Raw genomic sequence first — 11,194 nt, 5'->3', positions numbered from 1 at the left:
AGATTAGTTTCACTGCGATTGCCCCTTCGCGTGCAGACGCTACACTTTCTTGCCGGCCTTTTTTCCGGGGAATAGCAAGTATATACTGCAGTGTGTGTTTGGCCATGTTGCCATCAAGTCTACTATCAGGATCATGATACGGTTACGTTACGGTGGTGTTACGTCTGGCTTCCTCATGTCCTTCAGTTCCTATACCGGGTGGTAGATGTTCTGATCCATCTTATCCACTCCATTCATGGTGGCATCGTAGTTCAGAACCAGTGTCTTCTCCATGATCAGACTGTACCCACTCCTCCGATGAATATGCATTGGACTTGGGGTACTCATCATCGTCCGATTGAACGTCCGCCTGTGCAGAAGTGCTCGGTTGTGCTCCGCGTTTTCCGGCGTTAGCATCGCTAGCCGGTGAGGCTTTATGACGTGGTCATAGCCGCCGCGTCAACGCTTCCAACTTCGGCGTCAACCTCGGACTCACTATCATCATCATCGTCACCAATGTGCTCTTTAGCATTGGTCGATGCTTTTCGACTACTCTTCATCGTCCAATTGAACGTCCGCCTGTGCAGAAGTGCTAGTTTTCCGCCGTTAGCATCGCTAGCCGGTGAGGCTTTACGACATGATCATAGCCGCCGCGTCAACGCTTCCAACTTCGGCGTCAACCACCGAGTCACCATCATCATCATCGTCGTCATCAATGTGCTTTTTAGCATTGGTCGATGCTTTTCGTCTTTGAAAAAAATGCTCAAGCGTGAGCTGCTTGCAACCGATCGCCATTGTTGCTTCATCAGCCATTCTCCCCTCAACACTCTAGCTCCGCCTCACGTCTTCTCGTGACGCCTACCCAATCTTGTCCAAAGAGAGTCATCGCTGTCATCTAGGGGCCAAAAATAGTCATTACACTAACTAGATCTGCTTGATACTTTCAGCACAGCTGGCCAAGGCTTTGCTCCACCCGTTTCCAAAAAAAAACCACAGTGAACGTCTTTGGCACCCCTCCGTAGGATTTTACTAAACGTTATTTAACGTTTTTGGCAGTAAATTAAGGTATGATGAATAAGCAAAAAAAAAAAAAAAAAAAGAAATTATGCAGCAAATACTTTTTCCTGCACTGTTATTATTATTCACATACACGCATACATATGCAAGAATGTATGTAATTTTATATATAGGGGGTGCTCAGTTTGCAACGTGTTTTGTTTCAGTGCTATTTTTGTCAAGTAATGCTTGTTTTGTTTTTGTTTTCAGTGTGGCCGTCATGTTTACCCTAACAGTCACATGCACTACATTCAGCTACACTTTGTAAATGAATGTGAGTATTTATTTCTTACTGTACAGTATAGCCCCACAGGTGTCAGTGTCCGGTCCTCGAGGGTTTCTCTACTCCAACACACCTGATTCAATGATCAGGATCATTATTAGGCTCCTGCAGATCTTGCTGATGAGCTTAAATATGAATCAGCTGTGTCGAACGTGGGAAACGTCTAAAACATGCAGGACTCAGGCCCTCGAGGACCGGACTTTGACACCACTTGTATAGCATAATAAAATGGAAAACGAGGGAAAGTAACATGTACAGTACAGGCCAAAAGGTTGAACACACCTTCTCATGCAATACATTTTCTTTATTTTCATGACTATTTACATTGTAGATCCGAACTGAAGGCAACAAAACTATGAAAGAAAACGTGGAGTTATGTAGTTAAAAGGTGAAATAATTGAAAACATGTTTTATATTCAAGTTTCTTCAAAATAGTCAGTCTTTTTTCAAAAAAACCCTAATCAGAGCACTCTTGGCATTCCCTCGATGAGCTTCAAGAGGAGTTACCTGAAATTGTTTTGCAACAGTATTGAAGGAGTTCCCAGAGGTTAGAATGCCAAGAGTGTGCAAATTTTTTTTATCAGAGCAAAGTGTGACTATTTTGAAGAAACTAGAATATAAAACATGTTTTCAAATATTTCATCTATTTTTTTTACGTATATAACTCCACGTGTTCATTCATAATTTTGATGCCTTCAGTGACAATCTACAATGTAAACAGTGACGAGAATAAAGCAAACGCACTGAATGAGATGTGTGTGCGTCCAAACTTTTGGCCTGTACTGTATATTATTAGGCTGCTTTAGTTTATGCACACCACTGTTGGAATGATTTGTTTAGTTTGTAATATGGGATTTACTCTGTTAGTGTTGTCATCTTGTAATGAAAAGTAATTAGCCTAAAACAGCAGCTGTACTGAGAAGGTTATGACTAGATTTGCGCCCTGGGCAAACAACCGCCGGGCATAACGATGAGGGCGCCCCAGTAACCTACTCCATTAACTCGACACGGAAATGTACGGTAGTCTAGTAGAAAACTAGAGAGTTTCTGGGGTTTTTTGTTGTTTTTTTGGGAGGGCGCCCTCACATTGACTGCACCCTGGACCGTCGCCCACATTGCCCATAGCAAAAACTGGCACTGGCTGTGTATCTTCCCTGCAGTGTGGAGTGTTCGGGGCAAACACACCACAGACTACGTTTATATGCAGGCAATAACCATTTTAAAACCCGTTTTGTAAGGCCATTTAAACATGTGCAATAACCCAAGTATGCTCTTATTCAGGTTTTTTAAAATCCGAATAAGAGCCCTGGGTTACTCCTTTCGGATCTTGCAAATGCATTCATAATACCTCGATCGGGGCAATGATTCTCGCTATTTTCTTCTTCGTCTTCTTCTGCTTATTTGATTCGCAAGTAATTTTGGTCTATGTAGTCACGACTTAGATGTGCAGCTCCATCCTCCACAAATTAACATGTAAACAGGAGTAACTCTTTCCGCCACGCATGTAAACGTGTTACCTCTATCGTTTCAGAAACCGCAATTCTGACCCTAACCCGAATTGACTGCATGTAAACGTACTGACAGTTTATTGGGTGGGGGAGGGGTGGAGTGGCACCATGCACAAGTTTAACACAGAGGCTGCAGTTATGCTTTAGGCCAAAAGTGACAGTCACGAGTAAAAAAAGTGACCAACTCCACAATGATTCTTTAAGTGAAAATAATTTCATTTCTCCTTCTTAATTTGAACACTTAATTCTTTGGCATTGTCTTTTTGTTAATTCAAATGAAACATAAAAACCAATGTGTTGCCATCAAAATAAATAACCAATACAAAGACAAAATAGGAAACCAAACAAAGAAAAAACTTTTCTTTGTTATATGTAAGATTTGCCACAAAGAAAACTGGAGCTGCTTTGACAAAAGTTAAATTCAAGCGGGTATTTAAACTTTAAATATTAGGAACAAAATACTGAACAAGAATAATTATTTTAATAATAAAGTAATCTGTTGATTATTTTGTCAATTAATTAATAAAATAGGAGGGAACATTTTTATTTTTATTTCCAAACCTGTATTCCTGGGGTGACCAAGTTTGGTCCTCAAGAGCCACTATCCAGCCTGTTTTTCATGTTTCTCTCCACTAACACGCCTGATTCATGATCAGGATCATTATCAGGCTTCTGCAAAGCTTGCTGATGAGCTGATCATTAGATTCAGCTACACTGAAGGAGGGAGACATGAAAAACAGGCTGGATAGTGGCTCTCGAGGACCAAACTTGGCCACCCCTGCTGTATTATATATACACAGGATGTTATTTTAAATTGACAGAGCAAAAAATGCGCAAGCATAACTAAAGATTCAGTTGCTGGTTTGGTCCTTAACACAGAAAATAAATGAAAATGTTGACTATTGTTTTCCACAGCAGATATTTGCAAATGTTTTCTTTTGAAACCTGAGAAAAATTACTGTTGAGAGGCTGAAATTCCAAGTACTTGGACAATTTTAAACTAAAAAAAGGAATCCAAAGGGTTAATGGGGTACCGCAAGATATACGTCACCACATTTAGTTAATATTCATGAGTCTAGACGGGGGTCAAACTCGGCGGACCAGTCATGCTAAACGGATGCAAACAGTCTACTATGCTAATCTACTAATTCTGTCCGAGAATGATATCCCTGGTGCCAAATTCACTGGTATAGACGTCGAAGAACATACTAATGTTCAATTAAGGAGATGGCTGAAAAAGATGATGAGGAAAAGAACCAACCTGATCCAGAGGTAAAAAAAAATTATCCCCCTCAAAACATCGTCCTACGCAACTGACACTGACATTCTCCAGTTTCAACAAGCTATCCTTCTTTTACCACCATATGCCTTGTCTTGTCATATCTGGTTGTCTTACAGTTGTTGGGGTACATTTTTATTGCTTTATTTGTGTTTGTAGCGATTACAATTCTACTAGAAAATTCTTGCTATACCTCAATTCTTTCAATTATTATATCATTGCCGCATATAAACTCGTTTTCTTAATTCAGAAAAAGCCCTTAAGATTTTTCAAATTTTCATACATGTCACAGCTGCAGAAAGGCAAAAAATATATATATAAAAATCAGGCGGTAAGCAAGACAGGTCCGAACAACAGTGGAAAAGCCATTTTAGTATTTTTCCTCGTCATTCATTATTATCGTCCGGCAGTCGGGGTAGGGCCAAACGCCAAACAAATAAAAATAAAGAACATCGCTTACCTCTTCAGGACGGCGGTGGCCGGTGGTAAGGGATTAGGATTTTCAAAGGAGCATGCATGGCCCCCAGCAAAATGTTTACTATATATGAAGGTGAAAGGCTCACTTCGCTGGCGTTAAACTACTCTTTTGGACGTCCGCACAAGTTGATCCTCATTCACATTTATCCCTCTGAAGTTTTGGCTTTGGGAAACAAATAAAAAAAGTATCCTTCATATGTTGACGGCCGTAGTGACTCTGGAGTTGTTTCTCCAAGTTCCTAACTCTTTGACTGCCAGACGTTTTCAGAAAAGGGATGCGGTCAGTGCCAGCCGATTTAAGCATTTTGACTGATCTTTCAAGGTCCACAGAAAATGTTCTGTTTGGACTATGGAAACATAGATACTACCAAATGAAAGATTGAACTCTCATCTTTCATCAGAAAAAAAAAGTTTGTTTCTACCTTATTCCGTTCTTCAGAAATCAACAATAGAAAATGGTTAGTTTCATCCAAATGCTCTTGTTTTGGACCAAAATACGGAGAAGTCAAGCTTTTAGTGAAACGATATTATTTCATGCACTCTAGTGAATTTGACACTTTTTTTTGTCCATGAATGATGCCACAAACACCTAAATAGTGCTTTACTTCTATAAAACACTACCACCAAGAATGAAAAAGTGTTTTTTGATAGCAAAATACGTTTATTTACATTCAACAGTGTAACAATTTGACAACAATTTGGCAAACTATTTACAAATGTGTGCAACTGTGGTACTATTTACAATTATGTGGATGTTTCAACGACAGTTTTTCTTTTTGTGAAACACTCCCCTGCGTGCAAGAAGACGCAACAGGATTTGCACAACAGATTAGTTTCACTGCAATTGCCTCTTCGCGTGCAGTAGCTACACTTTCTTGCAGGACGTTTTTTCCGGGGAATAGCAAGTATATACTGCAGTGTGTGTTGCCATAAAGTCTAATATCAGGATCATGCTATGGTTACGTTACGGTGGTGTTACGTCTGGCTTCCTCGTGTCCTTCAGTTGCTATACCGGGTGGTAAGAGATGTTCTGATCCATCTTATCCACTCCATTGATGGTGGCATCGTAGTCCAGAACCAGTGTCTTCTCCGTGATCAGACTGTACCCGCTCCTCCGATGAATATGCATTGGACTCGGGGTACTCTTCATTGTCCGATCGAATGTTCGCTTGTGCAGCTCCGGCGTTAGCAGCGCTAGCCGGTGAGGCTTTATGACGTGAGAATAAAGGCCGCGTCCAACTGTGGCGTCAACCTCGGGATTCACCATCATCATCATCATCAATGTGCATTGGTCGATGCTTTTCGACTACTCTCCATCGCCCGATCGTATGTCCGCTTGTGCAGAAGTACCCGGTCGGTTGTGCTGCGCGTTTTCCGGCGTTAGCAGCGCTAGCCAGTGAGGCTTACTACGTGATCATAACGGTCGCGTCAAGGCTTCCAACTTTGGCGTCAAGCTCGGAGTCATCATCATCGTCGACATCAATGCGCTTTTTAGTATTGATCGATGCTTTCCGTCTTTGAAAAAAATGCTCAAGCGTGAGCTGCTTGCAACCGGTCGCCATTGTTGCTTCATCAGCCATTGTTGCATCATCAGCCATTGTCCCCTCAACACTCTAGCTCCGCCTCACGTCTTCTACTGACGCCCACGGTGGGCGGCCCACCCAACCTTGTGCAAAGAGAGTCATCGCTGCCATCTAGGGGCCAAAACGAGTCATTAAACTAACTAGATCTGCTTGATACTTGATACACATCTGCCCAAGGCTTTCCTCCACCCGTTTCCAAAAAAAAAAAATACATAGTGAACGTCTTTTAACGTCCTCGGCGCCCCTCCGTAGGTTTTTACTAAACGTTTTATAACGTTTATGGCGGTCAAAGAGTTAACAGCTGTGTTTACTCGGCATGTTTTTTCCCCGGCGATAAACAAGTGTAGTGATTAATGGCGAACGAGAAATTTAGACGGTACTGAGGGGAGTTGTAATTTCCTCAACAACCTGTGGGGGCACCACGTTGACTTTGCTTGTTTATAGGAGCAAAATAAACGATAAAAATCCTATTATTAAGTATTCATAATCTGAAGTTGCTACTTTAGTTAATCATGGAGTTCTTTGCTTTAATAAAATAATTACTAATCCACTCAGTAAACAAATGATTCGGCAGAAATTGAATTTCTAGACAACAAATGTATTTAGTTAACACACACATATATCAGTCACAGCCCAACCTATTAATGAAACAGAATAAAAAAATGTGAATCAAAGCTAAAGAGAAAACATGCAACCTAACGAACTAAGATAAAATGGGAATGAAAAAGGTAGCTGGGGAATAGAGATGGAAGCGTTTTGACCTGTCAATCCTTTTATATTTGAATTAAAGCTTTGCGCCCGTGGTACATGGTCAGATTGCAATGAAGGCGCACTTACGAACTGGTTCAGGTGCATGGGAGAGAGAGGGACTCGGAGAGCGTCGATCCTCAGTTGAAAAAAACTCAGTTGGAGGCGATTTGGGTGGTCGGCGCACTCGCAGCTAGAATGCTGCACTGGAGTCTCTGGCTGATGGTGATGGGCGCACGACTGAGAGGCCGCTGCAGGTCTACGGTTGGTGGCGAGGTGCGCGCACGCCGTGGAGGCCGCGGCAAGTCCTTGGCTGGCACAAGTCTTGGTGGTGATGTGCTTGTGCGGTTGAGAGGCCGCAGTGTGTTGGCTTGGGTGCTGCGGGGCGTCTCGGGCACACGGCTGGAGCAGAAATAGGTCACTGGCACGCAGCGGCTCAGTGCCTAACAGCCGTCATGGAACCGGGTCGGCGGGGCGCTGCGTGATTCAGAGAATGGAAGATAGGTGGGTCGGCTCGGCAGGAACAGACATGCGCGTTTTGGGACGCAGTGTGGTTGCGAGTCCTTGCATAATGCGGGCTTTGGGGTGCGCGGCATGGCTCAAGTCCGGGGCTCAAAGTAGGAAGCCACGTGGTCGCTCTCAGCGTGTGCGGCGACCACGTCTCTCGTGATGGTCAGGAGAAGTTCATGGGGCAAGAGGAGAAGAGGCAGAAGAGCGAAGAAGAGGGGAGCAAAGAAGAGAAGGAAGTTCCTTCGCGCGCTGGCTTTTAAGCTTGTGCCCGGGGGGGTCAAGCGGTCCCGCCTCTTCCGTGCGCTTGAAACTCTACTGAGACCAAGCTTTTGGGATAGCATTTGATAATTTTTTATCAGAATTGACAAGCCAGATGCTTCATTTATCAATCTGAACACATTTCAAACATTACCGCGATCATTAAGTTATTGAATCCACTAAGGTTACTAATTAGCTAAACTTAGATGGCTGCAGAAGTTACATACATCATTCATTTGAGATAGACATAACAGGTTGTGTACAAAGATAAACAACTGAAGTCACTTGAGGTCAGTCAAGTACATAGAGTCCGTTTATGTCCCGAATTATGTAGACTTTAGATTAATTACGAGCGGCAGGATTCTTGAGGATAATACCGATAGTGGCCGCTGGAGGGCACTATTGTACCATATAACTTCCAAGGGGCGTTGTTTCCAAAAACACATAGCTGATTCCTGTGTATAGCCCAGACCATAAAAGTGGTCTGGGGACTGATAAGCAGTCTTATCGCTAGTCTGCTTGCTTAACAGGCTTTTAGATCTTGGTAGGCGCTGACGTATGGGTTTTCTGTGGGTTATAAAAACTAAATCCAGTCCCTGCTGGAGGGAAATTCAAAGAGATTCAAAAAAATGTTTGAAGGTGACTGGCAATATTCGTTACGCAAGAACAAAACAAGCACTACTTGCATTGCTCGTCAATGAGCCGGCTTCATTTTTGACCTCCTTCCGGTTAAAACTGCTGAAGTCACGTGACCTTGCGGTCTAAAAATAGCATTCGTCTGGTACCCCACGATCTAATCAACAATTAAAAAAATTGATTAGTTATCGATTAACCGTTACACCTCTATTTTTAATCACAACTGCAAGACGTAATGGTATCAACATTATATATTGGCGAGTACATAAATGCAAGTATACTTTGAAATAAGTGGTATTGGTGCATCCCTATTAGATTTTTCCGCTGTCTGAATATTTGTAAAAGGGTTGCGCCAAGAAAAACTAAATACAAAAATAAACAAAAATAATTAGGGCTGTCAATGGGTTTAACTCAGAAGTTAAAGCTTTAAAACTCAGCTTTACAGCTACAGTTAACTACAGAGAAAATAATATACACTAAAAATAATATATGATGGTGATGATTGTGTTGGAAGGATAAAATGTTATGGATAAAATAAAATAAATAGTAAACCTATTCAATATGTTGGTGCTTAAATGACCCCTACATACACATATACATGCACACCGGTGTTACCTTCTTCAAATGCTCCTCCATTCCCGGCATCAGCATGATGCAGGCGATTCCCACTCCCAGCAGAAGAAAGAAGGCATAAATGAGGCGAGTCACTGTCGAGTTGTTTCCACTAGGACAGCAGCGACACAGCAGACAGGGGGCGCTGCCGCACAGACATGGGATCTGCACAGTCCAATGAGAAAATAGGTTATTTATAGGGATGAAATTAATTTTTTGGGCCAAAATGCTTGGCCGAATCCCGGAAAAAATGTATGCAATTTTTTTTATTATCATTGCATTTCTTATAATTAATTAAAATTATAATATTATTGTAAAATATGTAGGCCTATTTAGCACGGACATTTTAACAAAGCACATTAATATTACAACACGGTAAAGCTCGTCTCGCTCGTTCACGCAATCTGTGCTGGAGTGGGGTGGTTGCTGCCTGTCATTGTCACCTGACTCACCTCTCTAAATTTGCTAACTAGCCGGATAGCTCACCCTCTCCTGGCGGACTTACTTCACTGGGGTAAGTTATATTGCCGCAGATGTGGTCAGTTAAGCCGGGGGGGAAAGTTGCTATCTGCGGCTCCGCGGAGCGGTGTCCCTCAACGGGGATTAGCCTACCGCCTGATCATGTGGTCTTGAGAGAGTGCACAGGAGCTTCACAACTACCGGCTGATCAGCGTTTGGACGTGTGTGTGTGTGTGTGAGTGATTGTGTATGTGTGTGCGCGGCGGTATACGGAAGTTTGTGGCATGATTAAATTAATCCGCGGCAATAGTTTTTGTAACAGTATATAGCAGTCATAGTTACCGCTTGCTCGTCTAGTTTGCGTACACATTATTTTATTTATTTTTTTACCGCTTGGAACTGACACTGGGCTCCTTGCGCATCATTGCTACCTGTGACAACAGTCACGATGCCGCCTAAAATAAATGAGGAAGTTGAGGAGATAAAGAGGGCGCTTGACTTTATGTCGGAAGAGATTGCTACTGTTGCTAAGCAGCAAAAATTTATACTGGACATGATGAGCGAGATTAAAGCTTTGAAAAGTCAGAATGAGGAGAAGGAGAAGAGGATTGCGAGTCTAGAGGGCCATGTAGCTGAACTGGAGCAGTACACCCGCTTAAATGACGTAATTGTCAGTGGATTGGAGACCAGACCCCGGTCCTACACCATGGCAGTGGCAGGGACAGACGGGAGAGAGCCAACAGAAGCTGACATGGGATCGGTAAAGCAACGAGTAAGAACCTTCTTCTACAGCAAAGGCTTGTCATCCTCTACCAAGGAAAAACAGAAGTGACAAACTGGCCATAATAAGCAAGCAGAAATCACAAAAATGCACTCCTGAAACAAGGAAGAAAACTTAAATTGACTGATGTGTTTGTGAATTAACATCCAACAAACAAACAAATGCAGAAATTGCCAGAAAAGCACGCTTTTTAAGGAAGCAGAAGAAAATTCAGTCAACTTGGACAACAAACTGTAAGATCTTCATTAAGCTGAATGGGTCACCGGAGGAGGCCAAAGTACTGACCATCAGAGACATATAAATCAAAAGTCAGGGAGGCAAGTAGGCCCCAATATAACTGCATGTCGACCCGGATATCAAATGATGCAGACTCCCTCGATAATATTGGATTACTTAATGGCTGCGGTGTCGCAAGAGCTAACATCATAGGAGAACGATTTGTTGATATCATCGCTAGTGTGGTTACCGTTCACGACACAGGACAAAAATAAACAACATGAAAATTATAATGCAGCCGGAAATTGATCTGTACCAACAAGGACACTACTCAAAGCTCCAAACAATAAAATAAATCAAAGTGACATGTTTTGGCCTTGTATTTAATGAACATTAAACACAAGCTAATTACGATGTGACTGAAAACATCAGTCTTAAATTATGACTAACCTTTACACCCTATACATAACAAAACTCCCCGCATTGTAAGAGGTGTCGATCTGCGTCACTGTAAATCACACGGCCTTGGGATTTGTTATTGCGCAGCGCAGTCATGCAACCAAATGAAAAGAAACAAAACCTACTGACAACCATAGCGACCCACGTTATCTAAATTTATCGTCGACAATAAACGAGTTACGTACCCAGCTCGCCATGGAACACAACCCCAGAACAGCTCCCATAATGATCGATGTTTACTCTTTTCCACTCGGTTTCGGAGATGGCCGCGAGTCTCTAAACACTAAACAGAAGATGGAAGATTTACTGACTGATTCTTCTTCTTCGCTGCTCTGTGTCGTGTGTTCACAA

At 42.4% G+C, this 11,194-nt stretch overlaps 1 protein-coding gene across 1 annotated transcript in view; it reads right to left on the bottom strand.

Moving 5' to 3' along the window:
* Positions 1 to 11,194, bottom strand: part of serinc1 (serine incorporator 1) — a 39,542-nt gene extending 28,348 nt beyond the window's left edge. The window contains exons 1-2 of the mRNA XM_086060509.1: positions 11,029 to 11,194; positions 8,932 to 9,093 (exon numbers count right to left, since the gene is read on the bottom strand). Of these exons, the coding sequence (XP_085916635.1) occupies positions 8,932 to 9,093; positions 11,029 to 11,067 (201 nt within the window). The 5' untranslated portion in view covers positions 11,068 to 11,194. The remainder of the gene's footprint in view (positions 1 to 8,931; positions 9,094 to 11,028) is intronic.

The sequence above is a fragment of the Leptonotus elevatus genome, chromosome 18 (assembly GCF_054856555.1).
Source record: "Leptonotus elevatus isolate MCC_2025b chromosome 18, RoL_Lele_1.0, whole genome shotgun sequence".
In the NCBI taxonomy this organism is placed as follows: Eukaryota; Metazoa; Chordata; class Actinopteri; order Syngnathiformes; family Syngnathidae; genus Leptonotus; species Leptonotus elevatus.
The sequence above is the reverse complement of the archived record's forward strand: the minus strand, read 5'-3'. Positions and strand labels throughout refer to the sequence as shown.